The following is a 13,701-nucleotide window of genomic DNA, read 5'->3' as shown; positions in this document are numbered from 1 at the left end:
TTTTTTTGGTAACTGTAATGCACTGGAAGGATAATAGTGTTACCCTACACCCCTCCTAAATATAGGACAGGATGTGCACACCTTCCTGTAAATTCTGAGCTCAGCAGTGTGAGTGCAAAGTAAAGGTAACCACATTTTATGTGGGTGTAAGGATCTTAGCCCCTGCATGGTTATCAATCCTACAGGGACTCTGAGCTGAAACAGGAGATTTCACTTATTTTTCTCAGGTTACTGTTTAACATCGATCCCACACGTCCGCCAATAAACCCAACTCTTCATCTATCAAACATAAAAATAACTCGATGTAACCTATCTGTACTACAACCCTTTGTTCTACCCGTATTACTCAAGTAGCTCTCTGGGGGACACCAGCTGCATGTAAGGACCCTGACTTCCACGCAACGCCCACCGATTACAAGGACCACAAAGCAATATAGTATCAACAAAAGGTTGTAAAAGGCATGTCATATAACAAATACAAGCCTCATGAAAGGGGACAAGAGGGTAGAGTTATCTAATAATGTAGAAATCATTGGGAGATTTTCACTTTTTTCCATTTACAGCCACTTACATGAAGCCGTGCTGCATACCTGTGCGAATAGCTGCACTGGATCCAAGTAGCAGTCCACACAACCCCTGTCTCCAAACCCCAGGGACTGTTCTAAAGATACCAATTGCATGTGTGTGTGAGTGTAACCTAGTTCGGAGCACATCAGGTGCCCAGCATGCAGCAGCCACTGCAGAGGGGAGGATCCACAACAGACTCACACACACTCTTCAAGGGCAAGTCTCAAGGACGAGCTCAGTCTAACCGTCTAACCTTCTGTGTACCAGCAGCTGGTGCACAAGATGCGTCGTTTACATGACTGAAACCGCAAAGGGGAAATCAGGCTCGTCTTTTATGATGTGCCCTCATTTACAGCTGATTTGTGTGTGTGATAGTAGTTCCTGGAGAGGTGCGACCACAGCAGCATGTGGTGCGTCTTAGCCACGCTCTCAGAGTGAGGCATGATAAATCTGTGTCATTTCTTACTTCCACCTTTTAAATCAAGGGTTCAATTTGGTGTATGATCTCTTCGGGTTGCTATGGGGACAAATAGAAGCTTTGATTGCACATTCGAATCGAGCACAAAACTAAATTCAGTGGCCCGGTCAAAATGTTCAAAGACAATGTTCATTTTATGGAGGAACTTGGCAGTAGTGACAAAAATATTGAAATATCGAAACATGGTAGTGAACTGAACCACTATACCGTGCACCGCCACTGCCGCAAAATGCTTTATGTGTTGATGATATCTTGACTTTGGATTATATAAAAAGTGACAAAGCTGAAGTTGTTTAGTTATTAATTTAGGTTTTAAATGTTATTTACATTTGAAAATTCTACTGTGACCACTGGAAACTGAACAAAGAGGCTTGGATGGTTCACATTTCTCATTGGCGTCAAATTATTTGTAAAATGGCGATGAATGCTGGGTGGTGGGGCCCCCTGGGAATTCCTGCCCTAGGCCCCGACAGACTCTAGAAACCGCCACTGTCAATGTTGTCCAACTTTCTTCCCATGGTATTGAAAATAAATTTGAAAGGTATTGTATTAAAGTTAGACATTTCAGTATCATGGCAACACTATATGACATAGTGTAGTGTTTGAATAAACAGACACAGACGTCAGGGTTGTATGCAAACATGGTATAAAAATTTAATGTCGCTGTCGATGTTAGCATGCGTAAAAAAAAAAAATCAACCAAAATCAGAAGAAGCATTGAAATCACAAAGTGACGTGTGAATATAAAGTACAGCAGTGCTACTTATTCTTTTTTTTTTTGCCCGTTTTTCCTGTTTTCTTAACAAAATAGAGATTCCTCGATGCCTGGTGGCACGTCATAAAGAGGAGCGAAGCTCGAGTGACTCTGGATTCTGTCTCCTTCACCAGGAGCGATAAGATATTATTTACAGAACTATTTGTACATCAAACAATCAGTCACACAATCAAAACAAACCAGGAAGTGACTCATTCACTCATATGTACAGAGAGGCCATCACACTTCACTTCATCATAAGTGTGCAATGATGAAATGAAGACAAACCAGCTTTCTCACACATCCTGAAGGCTACATATATATTCACTATCACACTGGTTCTCATTTCCCATCAATTCATACCAGGAAATATTTGAGTCATAGCTAGAAAATCAATTCTGTTACCCCTGTTCAGCTAAAACACTGTGCAAAGAAAAAGAAAACACAGCACACTAACCGCGCCTCCCCGTGTGAGGGTCATTGGCCAGCACAGTCAATTCATAGGAAGCCCACAGCAATATGAATATATTCTAAAGAAAATTCACAGCTATTTACATGAGGCATGTTGTTATATAAAAAAACATCTTAGCTTTTTAAAAGTGACAGGTAACTTGAGAGTAAAAGTTCCTGACTGTGAATGAGGCAGTTTATTTCAAAAGCACACTCGTCTCAAGAGCGCTTCAGTTCAGATAATTTGCGGAGGAGCTGCTGATGTTTGGCTTTCAGGTGTTTCTTCTCCTGAAGCTGCCGTCTCTCCTTAGTGTGCAGCTCCGCGAGGTACTCTGTTGCATGGGTCAGGATGGCCACCTTCGGGGTCTTGGCTGACTCCAGGCCGGGGATCTCATCCCGTAAGGCGAGGAAACGGGACCGGAGATCGTTCCTCCTCTTCCTCTCGAGAAAGTTGTGGTTCCGCCTGCGGTCAGTGTCCTCCGCGTCAGAGTTCTGGGGACTCTCCGAGGGGGAGGCAGGCTGGGAGACACGAGCTGTGCAGGTGCGCTTGCTTTGAGGCTCTTCGTCATAATCCTCCTCCTCCTCTTCCTCCTCCTCCTCCTCATCATCGTCGTCGTCTTCCTCCTCATCAGGCTCACTGTCTGGGGAGCGGGCGGCGTAGTTGTGCTGCTGCCGGTGGACAGACATGTGGAAGCGTTTGGGGCAGGGGTCGGCCCGGACCGTGATGGTCACTGGTTTTCTGACATTGACCAGCCGCACCCGTTTCTGCTTGCTCTCCACGGTGACCACGTCGATTTCCTCTTCATCATCTGTGATCACACAGGGAAACAACTCATCAATACACAGAAAAAGAGGTTTTACAGGCAGGGTTCAGAACGAGCGGGGGTCAAGCTGAATCAAAGGGACTGTAAGGTGAATAAATCCCTACTCCTCCATCTGAGGAGGGCAGGGAAGGGCAGGAGCTGAGGTGTTAACAGCAGTGGTCACCCATGCCAAAGCTTGCAGGGAGTCAGGCTTTTGTCATTGAGCATTCATCAACAATTTAAATGAGGAGCTGGGCTGGCAGGGGGCACTCCCTAATTTGGGAAATGTTAAAGAGTAACTCTCACGGTCTGTCGCTGTGCGTGTAGTAGTAATAAATCACCAGGACTCGGTCCCCCCGCCCCTCTGCCGCACTCTGATTGTAATATAGAGCCAGTGGCAGATATTGAGAGGGGGGAAATTCAAGTAAAAGTGAAGGGGGCGCGGTTTTTAAAAGACCGCATGGGCATTTTGAGCAAGCATGTGGCGCATTGTCAACGTGAGAGTAAGAATCCAGCTCTAAAGGTTACTGACTGGGTTGCACTTGATAACCCCTCTGCACCACACACCACAGTTATGCAACAGCAGCCCAGCTTTTCCAAATTACGCATTGTTAGAGGGCAATATAATCCTGAGGCTGAGGCAGGGGCAGGGTGGGGCAATTTAGAGCATGACTGCTTCCTTACCAGAGGAATCAGAGCGAGACTCGGAGCCAGACGACGCCGGCTTCCTGCAGCTGCTTGCCGGGATGGTGAGAACAGCCGCGGGGTCGACGCAGTCTGTCGCCGAGGCGGCGAGCTGGCCACCGGGAGAGACGCACTGCGCCTTGCTCGGTCTCACGGAGATCTGGGCCACCGGGGAGACGCCGGTCTGCGCCGCAGCTGACACTTTCCCGTTGACCTTCTCCAGCTGCTTGCTGGCGGAGAAACTACTCCACATGCAGTCCTGGATGATGATGGAGCTGAGGTTGCCGAACAGCTCCTCCGTGTCCGGGATGAACTGCCCCTCGCACTCCTCGTCCTGACCCAGGACTTTGGACAGCCAGCTCAGCTTGTCTCCCGGAGAGAGCTGCAGCGCACCGCCGCTCAGAGTCCGGGTGGGAGACATGGGAGGGGTGGGCAGCAGCTCGAACTTTTTCCATATGTCCTCGCTCGGTGCGGTCGACTTGTAAAAATCCTCCTCCGTGTCGAAATCGTTGAAGAAATAGGGCTGGTAACAGTCGAACTCCATGTTTCCAGTTAATAAAGAGTTTATTCCCAGAAAAGATCGAGTGACGCCAGTGGCCTCTGAAGAACGTCCTGTACAACCTGAGGGGGCAAATATCACAGCGATTAGCAGCGGTCTTTTTAAAGTAGTTCCCATCAGATGTGATCACGTCTCAAGTGTCCATCTAATGGACTATCAGGATACCACGTCCCCCACCCCCCCACAGCCTACTTTCTACATATGGGACCACGTTAATAATTGATGGCGTCTTGCGGATGCTCTCTTCGCACCGATGGACTAAAAACTGTCCAGGCACACAAGGTTATTACATATTCTAGTTACATACATGCATCCACTATGATTCAGGGGCAGTTTTTAAAGGGACCCGAGGTAACCACAGACTTTTGTTCTACGGCACCATCCTGCGTAAAAGTAACACATGAGGCTGCATTTCCTGAAATGTAGGCAGCGCTTTGTTCCACGGAGCCGTCATGCGAGAGCAACTGGAGAAGAAAAGTGGACTGCCTCACACTCACTATTGAAAGTTTTACAAGCAGACAGTAAAAATACAATAAAAACTACTCACCGGCTCTTAGTGAAATCCAACAGCGCAATTCAGGACATTGAAAATCCCCCGGCAGCCAAAGAGCAAAGTGTCCACGGTGCACGGAGATCAGGCGGATAAAAGCCGCCCGAGTTGTTCCTGGATACAAAGATGCGGTGACTCGACGCAGGCGATACTTTCTGCTTTATTTTAAGCAGAAAAGCAACAATAACAACTAAAAAAAAAAAAAAGCCGGGGCTCAGAAGAAACAGGCACAAGGTCCGCCCCACAATGTGTAACAGAAAGCCACACAGTGCGTTTTTCGCGCCAGTGAGATATCCTGTTATAAGGCGATAAAAAAAGTGCAGGGAGGAGCCTCGGAAATATCTGCAGCGGTAGATCCGGGTAAGCCCCTCCATCTGCATCAGAGGCGGGGGGGAAGCGCGCAGCCCCGCCCCGTCTGCAACACCAGTTATGGGCACAATAACTCACACGGTCCATCACCACTCTCTGAAGGAGAGAACATACCTCTGTTCTACTACGCTGACTTTGGCCGCTTTGGTTGGTTGCATTTTTGACATTTTACAAGAAATCACTTTAAAAATCAAAACATGACGTCTGGTCAAAGATTGAACCACTAAAGAAGTTACACTCAGCTGTACTCTGATCTGCCAAACAGCGGTGGAAATAGTTCTGTATGCATCATTCACAAGGATACAAAGGCAATACATTAGAAGACATTAAAAACAAATAGGGAGACATCAAGAAACAAAACATTAAAACAAGTTAAGAAATAGGAAAGTAAGCTAAAATAGAATAGGTTTTAAAGAGACAAGACTAGAAAATAAAAGTCACAGTGCAGTTCAAAGCCTTGAAATTGCCTCAATGAAAGGCCTCAATGAAAGGCTGTGTACAGAGCTGAAACAATTATACTGTAGATCAAACCGTTAATCGATTTATCAAGAAAATTATAACAAAATTATCAACTGCTTTAAAAATATGATATAAGATAAGATAAGATAGAACTTTATTCATCCTGAAGGAAATTCTTGCTCCTGATTACTGGTTGCAAAATTCACAGTGCAACCAGTAACAGCCGGTGGCTTCCCCAGGTCAGGGTCACACACTAGGCCCAGTTTTTACAAGAATAAAGACAATATAGTATTAAATATTTGTGAAATATACAAAATATGAAGTGTTCATGGTGTAAATGCAAAAAACAGCACCTAATAGAACAACAATAGAAGTATGGTAAGTTAAGTGTAAGAGTAAACTAAAGTGATCTACAATAAATAAAATATATAGTGATAAAATACACACATGGGGCTGTGTTTCATCATGAGTACTTTCTCTTGTCATACTTTAAGCACATGTAGCTGGTGTGCAGCAATTTTACATTGTTGTAGAGCTGCTTTTTATTTAAAGGATAAGCGGAGCTTAACAGCAAAACAGAGTTGCAGCATTCTCCGAAACAGCTGATGTAGATGGGGACTTGCTTTAAAATGTAAAAAAAAATGTTGTTAAAAAAAACAACTGGAGATAAACATAAAATGGCCCCACAGAACTCGTCCTGTGTAATCTAAGCCTCTGGAAGTATCAGGATCCGAAATTTATGTTAAAAGATGTAACTCACACCCTACACAAAAGTGTGTTCTGTAAGGTTTAACTAGAGAGTGTGTAAGTGTGAACCTTGTGAAGTGTTGCCATGTGTGCACATGTGCATGGTTAGAGACTAGAAACTCATTCTATATTTTAAAATTGTAATCCTGTTAGTAATCCCCCTTTTTAACTAAATGTATCTGTAGTGTAATGACATTTTTTTTTCTGTAACTTTGATGGAATATAGTTACATATATTGTATCCTAATTACCTAATCTGTTACATGTATTCCGTTCCTCCACAAGCCTGGATACTCGGATACACACAATCATGCTCGATCTTATAATTAACTACTGCAGTTTGATGCATTGGAGACGCAAGTCCACAAAGCGGTTGTAGCCTCAGGCTGTGACACAGTGGTCACGTCCAGTCTGATGTCTCCATTGCAGCCTCTGCATTGAGAGGCGAGTCTGTGATCCTGATCCTGAAGACGCTTCTCAACCATGACACCAAACATTAGTTTTAAGATCCTCTTTTCCTTTATCCTGTTCAAATCAGCAGACCTCATAACCCCCCTTTTTACAACAACAACAGCTGTTAAAAACAGCTTGAACAAGTTTATCTTGATCCAGATATTTTTTTAACTTGTCAATTATTACTGATAACCAGCTGCGGGAACATCATTCTTTGGAAAGGAAGATAAAGCAGCTGTAGAGCACTTTCATTAAGTTGTGGATATGCAGTCGCAAGTCATCTCATTTGTATTACAAAAGACAGGGATTCAACGCAGATAGGCCTTCATTTCCATGTTCAGCTTCTTGCAGCTAAAAGGTGCATTCTGTTCCAGGCTACACAACATCTCCACAGTGAAGGGTGGAGTGCGTCCCTGAATGACCTCCATTCTAACACAAAAGAGCACAACGACTACACAAACAGTGTAGATTCAGCCGCTGAAGCGTCTGCAGCTGCTGGTGAAGTGAGTAATCTATTTTACAGTGAGATAAGTTAATGTCTTAAACAAACACTTCTATATTTGGTCTTAAATTCTTGTTTACAGCTCTGCCAGAGAGGAAAAAGACCACTCTTGTTAAACCCAATGACCTGCAACATTTCATCATTTTAACACTAACCATGATATCACCATATTGAACAAGGCCATGATTAAGTAGACACACGATTTGTCTATATGTTGCGTGGCATGAACAAATGCTTTATGCTCACGGGCCAGCAAAAGGTCAGAGTTCGCCAACGTCTCATGACCAGACAACGCCAGGTCAAAATCATATACGCCACCCAAGGCCTGGACCTCCTCCTGACGGACATATTGATCAGTTTGGTCTGTAGCGTGCGCGTCTTCTCCTTAATTAAGCATCTCAGTGATGGAGACAAAAACCTCCAGTGACTCTGGGCCTATTCAGGCCAAGCTAATGACACTGATTAGTGATGGACATCTGTTATGAGCAACAGGCCTGAGGTCAAACACACTCCTCTGATTGGGGGGCCTCTTCAAGTGTACTGAAGGCAGAATCAGTCAATATCGAACTAGACACAGACGAGAGAGCTGAGTCACGAATCTGGTGGATTAAGACACGATTTGATTACATTTAAAGACTCTACTGACACAAGATTCATTTGGACTTTGGCCTTTTGACTTTGGATGACTTGACATCCGGCTCAAGACAAAGAACATTTACAAAAAAATGTGTTACAAAAAAGCGTTCAGGCCTTGAAAACCAAATTTTGCAAAACAGTTCATATCACACTTCCACATCTTCCTTATCAGTATTCCCTGTTACCATGATGTTCTCACGGTTCAAATTTCACGGTTCTGGACTTCTTGTCCATTCTGGCTCAACAGACAACTTTGGCGCTGCTGTTGCAAAGACAACTTGATCATTTACGTTTTCCTCAGAGTCGCAAATAACAACAATACAGGACAAAACATGAGTTTATTCAATCATTTAGTCTATAATGGAAATGGATCAGCAGTTATCATTCCTTTTGACCACATGCCCGATGGCAGACAAAAGGAACCGATGTACTCGCCAGTGGTTTTATTATTCTATATTCATTACATTGGGCAATCAACATTAACTCCACAATGATACGTTGAAGCAGAAAAACATGTCTATTGCCAGTTTAATAGTTGAGATTTAAAGTTTATTCTTGAGCAGAAGCTGACAAACCAATCTCAACAATCTCACCACGAAGTCCATGGAGTTTCTGTTTCTGAGATCTCTCTCAGTGGATTGAGTCTGCCCAGTTGCCTTGAAATTGCAATCATTGTTCCCAATCTCAATTGAAACACAAATTTTCAAAATATATATAACAGGAATCATGTACACAGACACAAATTTAACAATGACCGACTATCTTGTCTGCACCACATTCTTTTGACTTAATGAAACATTACATTTATGAACACCATGAGGTGATTTGGGTGGATGGCAGTTGTACAAAGTCCAGGACAGTCCCACCAGAATTGAGAGTTTGCATGCAGTCTGTGGTTAGGTTTAGAGTAGATTTAGTCAATTTGTGAAACAGTCACAGAATTGAATCTATATGATTTACTTTGGTTAAAGTTAGGTCGTGTACCGGTCTTGACTTGGGACCTGACACATAGCCAGAACTTGAGACGCAACTTGTGACTTGCATAACAGTGATTTTGTCTCAACTCTGGCCAGATAAACCTACATTTTACTTTGAAAATCTGCTGTAGGAACACTCCCGGTCACATCCACAGATGGTTATAAGTCTGTTTATGTATTGGTTAAATAAGTGAAAAACAATGATGTAGGCAAAATGTTGTGCTATCCATCTTAGACGGATGATGTAAAATAAGTTGACCGTTATCAAAAAGAGAGATATTTTAGCCAAGTTATTCTGTCCGCAGAGCAATGATCATAGCCTGTAGATCCTGCAGCTTCACATCCTGTAATTACACAGAGGACCAACCAACCCTCAATCTGCTATGTTGGGAATATTTCATCCCTGCCAAAGAAGTAGAGAAAAACTTAAGTCCCATAAAATTTAAATGAGCTACTCTCCTCCTCCTCTTCCTCCTCCTCCTCCTCCTCCTCCTCCTCCTCCTCCTCCTCCTCCTCCTCCAATCTTCTATTCCATCATTAAAACTTGGGGATCTTTTCCTCCGCAGGGACATTGTTGGGGTAACAATGCTTAACACCAACAATAGCCTGCTCCCCAAGTCATCTCCCAGCTTAACTTCAAGTACCCGCCATTGTCCTTTATTGTTATAGTAGCATATGTGTGAGGATGGTAAAAAGGGGGTGCGGGGGGTCGGGATCCACCTCAGCAGAGTCCTCATGTAGTCTGCAACACCCACTCAGCCGCCTGAAGAATATTGGACACAATGCAGTGCAGGAATTCAGAGGTTTTCAGGGACTGTCTGTGGAATTGACCCCGTGTGATTCTACAAGGGGGCATCGTCCATTTCCCCACGACCCTCACCCTCACCTCTGACCTCCCACACCCATCTTAAAACAACACTGTAGCAGGTTTAAAAGTGGGACCAGTGACCCGGAGCCCAGAGAAAAGCCATGCAGATGAGAACATAAATAATTCACGCAAGTGTTATTGCCCCCCTGGGATGGAAATCACCATATTCAAACAGACACCCTCAAAATACCATGAGAGTGTGATCAGCAGGGCGCCCCAACCTTACCTGGTAACAGCTTCCACATAGCAGAGATCTCATTCTGCCAATGTATGCATCACATCAAGCTTTAACTCTTGATGTTATCACTTCATTTGTCAGTCAGTTATTTCATTTCCTCCTTAGCAAAGAGCTGCGTTACAGAAAATATTATGAGATATGATCACAGTCTGACTTCCTGACCTGACTTTACCTTTAAATGATAAATTATTGCTGCAAATATTCAAAAGGAAACCACAAGTCTGAGATCATAATTAAGGATAGACTCGTGCTGTAAAGTTTGACTTAAAGTTTGCTGATAATGGTGAGGTTTAAATCACATGACTGTAATGCAGCTCAAGGCAAACTGAGAATGACATTTTAGGGACATTCTTAATAAAAGAAGTGAGTATTTTATGTGAAGTACTAACATGCTTGCAAAAGTTAAAGAGCCACATCCCTGGAGTGGTTTCTGGCTGCAACCACTGCCTCACTGCAGCACACACTGAGTCAGGCTGCCACCTGCTGTTTGCAGCGTGTAAATAACTGACAGTACAGCTGAATATCAGGTCAAATGTTTAACTAATAGGTATCAACCCTGAAACTTCCTCAGTTTATTGCTTATGTTAAGACTAATTTTTTATTACAAGTTTTCTGAAATGAGTTTAAACATGCAAATGAAGCATCTAGTTGAAAATATGGTCATTCGCATGGATTTACAGAACGGCCTCAGAACACTGGGTAAAGCCAGGTGCAACATTTTTGTTTCTTTGTTTGCTATGAATGATACACGAACAAACCCTTCTGTAAAAACCTTCAGTATGTAGATAGGAATAACTAAAAAAGCAAAGTGAGGTGCATGTGAGCTCTACTGAAGTGGAGATTTCTGAGAATACTATGAGAAAAAAATACTAATTTTGAGAACGGCCTTTAAAGGTGCACCATGCAGTTTTGGGGAGGAAATTTAAATCAGAGGGGAAACATTTTCATTGGTTGATTTTCATGACTGAATGAACTGAATGAACAAACTGTCCTCAATCCATGTTCTGGGTCTTTATTTTCCTCTGAGGACAGCCTGTTTTTCAGTTATGGAAATAAATAAATAAATATTTCCGAGTTTGTATAATTACCTTATTAGTATTGTAAATATTGCGTGTCTGAGTTTGAATTTCTTTCCCAAAACTACATAGTACATTAAAGAAATGGACTGTAAAATTCTATACATTTTAATTAAACAAAACATGGTATTTAGGTTTTAGTATTAAAACCTTAACACAGACCTATTGTGGAACAAAAATACTCACTATTATACTTATACTTACAGTACTATACACAGTACTATAATGAAATACTTAAAGTTTTAACTCTGGCTGTCTAAGCAGAGAGAATTTATGAGAATCAATCTGACAACCTACACATACGACTAAAAATGTGCATTGTTTTTTGGCCTGTAATTCTGGATATATATCATTTATATTTTTATTCTATTGTGAAAACTAAGAAAGCGGAGGGGGGAAAAGTTAAAGAAAGAAAGAAAAGAAAGTGTATTGTTTAATACATTTGAATTCCAAGCTTTGCAGGTGAGACATAGGGAATGTAATAGTCTGGCCCCTTGGCCCTTCTAAAAAAAAAGTAGTTAAATAGGGCTTTCTTTCCACTGGTCTGATAGAAGACATATTATAGAAGAAAATCTAATAATAAAAATAGCCCCAAATCTCCAAAATTGCATCATATTTCATAAGATAGTCGTGAGTTTCTTGAAATGAAATGAAAACTTAATAAGAAGTAAGTAAAAGTAACTAGTAACTATAAAACACTAGTCGTGGAGTACACCATTTCCCTCTGAAATTAAGGTTTAAAGTAGAATGAAATGGCTGCGCTTGAATAAATACTCAATTTACAAGTATCATAAAATAACACTAAATTTTGCACGTAAATGTACTTTCAGGCTGGACTTCCAACACCAGTGTAACAGGGTTTGATCAATGACAGACCAGATTCTTAAAGATGGCACAAAGATTTACAGACTTCTGCAAAACACCAGTTTTGACAAAATAGTTCACAGAATTTGAGATTTATGTATCCCTCCATTATCTGAGAGGACCAGTAATGATGACAGTGAGATCAGTTTGACAGGTCGACAAGGGAACAAATTAGGTTGATTGAGAGCGTGCAGACTGTTACTACTATGTGTTTGAATTGTTTTATTGTTTTATATGTACCCAGGATTCACAGGGAAGCTGCACTGATACAGACGATCGGTACAAATGAATTACAGTATAATTCTGGTGAAATAAAGTAAATCAAACCTGCCAGAGCTGGTCACAAGATGATTAACATGATTTTTAAAAAATTAAGAGAAATAAATTCTGGTATTAGACTTTTCTTCTTTTATATAATACTGCATAATTGTATCTCTATCTCTCTCTAAGCCTATTAAAGAGCACACACAAGAGCACACATAAGGAACAACATTAGAAGGGAACATCACTGTGGTTTGACTACTCCCAACTTTTACCATATACAACTTTTTTACGCCTTCAAGCTAGTAATTTGTGGTGTCACATTTATGTCCAGTAGATGGCGCCATGGTGAAAGTTTTGACTTGAAAGGTTACTAAAAGATTACAGTTCACATTTTCTTCACCCTCCAGAGCTGTAGGTATACTAAAGTACAATTTTGTGCTACTTTACTTGAATATTTCCGCTTTTTCTACACTACCTTTTAGAAGTTAACGTTATAGTTTTAATTCCACTTCAGATGGTCCGCTGAAAATAAAGAATTTACATAAGAATATGATGATGGAAATGCGCATGATGATGATACTATAAAACATGACCTGCACCTCAGTAGGGCTCAAAGTCCTCAGTGTTTGCATGAGCTCGCAGCAGGATCCTCCTCCTTGTTCTTTCTGTTTGGATGAACAGGCTCTGAACTCAACACAAGTGTGCTTAAGCAAAAAGACGAGAGATGTAAAACTGCTCGCAGGTGAGAAAGTACATCCCCAACCTCTTAAAATATAAACCTCATCCTGGCTGAGTCATACAATTGCAAATTAAACTTCCCATGAGTATATAAGTGGCTGAAATTCATTCCAACAAATCAGCTGTACAAGAACATTGAGTTCATGTTAATGTAGTAGGGATAATAACTCAACAATATAATATATATACAATATATTATATTTCTGTTGACATGTTGCATGTTGAGTACTTTGACTTTGGATACATTTTGCACATTGTGCTGCTCATGCTTAGGGACACTGACGAAACTTAATTTCTACTTCAGTATTTGTACATTGTAGTACTGGTATATGCATTATACTGCACTGTAAATTTGCATGTTTGCACTTGAGCTTGTGTATTTGCCATTTTGTTTACTTTGTGTAAATGTTGTAAAACTCTTTCTAATTAAGTTTTAAGTGAAAAAAACAAACACTACGTATCCGTGATTATATTCAAATATTAATTCATAAGCTATCCTTTTTTAAACATTTTCTGTGAATATTATTAAACTTGAAAATATTGCAGGAAAAAAATGCAGTGTTGTTGTGATTTTTCCATTTGATGTTTTCCATTTGACACAATCCAAGTATCCTTAGAGAAAGAGGAAAATAAATAAAGTGGTAATTTGAACAAAACCTGGTATTT

General features: G+C 41.5%; 1 protein-coding gene across 1 annotated transcript; it reads right to left on the bottom strand.

Moving 5' to 3' along the window:
• Nucleotides 1-1,836: 1,836 nt before the first annotated feature.
• On the bottom strand, nt 1,837-5,179 carry LOC141011103 (protein L-Myc-1b-like). The gene is made up of 3 exons (XM_073484333.1): nt 4,843-5,179; nt 3,737-4,357; nt 1,837-3,058 (listed from the first exon to the last, which is right to left on the bottom strand). The coding sequence occupies exons 2-3, from the start codon at nt 4,278-4,280 to the stop codon at nt 2,469-2,471; spliced, it is 1,134 nt and encodes a 377-aa protein (XP_073340434.1). The 5' UTR covers nt 4,281-4,357; nt 4,843-5,179; the 3' UTR covers nt 1,837-2,468.
• Nucleotides 5,180-13,701: the final 8,522 nt, after the last annotated feature.

The sequence above is a fragment of the Pagrus major genome, chromosome 16, assembly GCF_040436345.1.
Source record: "Pagrus major chromosome 16, Pma_NU_1.0".
In the NCBI taxonomy this organism is placed as follows: domain Eukaryota; kingdom Metazoa; phylum Chordata; class Actinopteri; order Spariformes; family Sparidae; genus Pagrus; species Pagrus major.
Note: the sequence above shows the minus strand (reverse complement) of the source record. Positions and strands in the feature narration are given on the sequence as shown.

Coding starts and splice junctions, on each gene's coding strand:
- LOC141011103 (XM_073484333.1), bottom strand. CDS start 4,280: ATGGAGTTCGACTGTTACCAGCCCTATTTCTTCAACGATTTCGACACG. Junction 3,059..3,736: donor GTCTCGCTCTGATTCCTCTG/GTAAGGAAGCAG, acceptor GTGTGATCACAG/ATGATGAAGAGGAAATCGAC.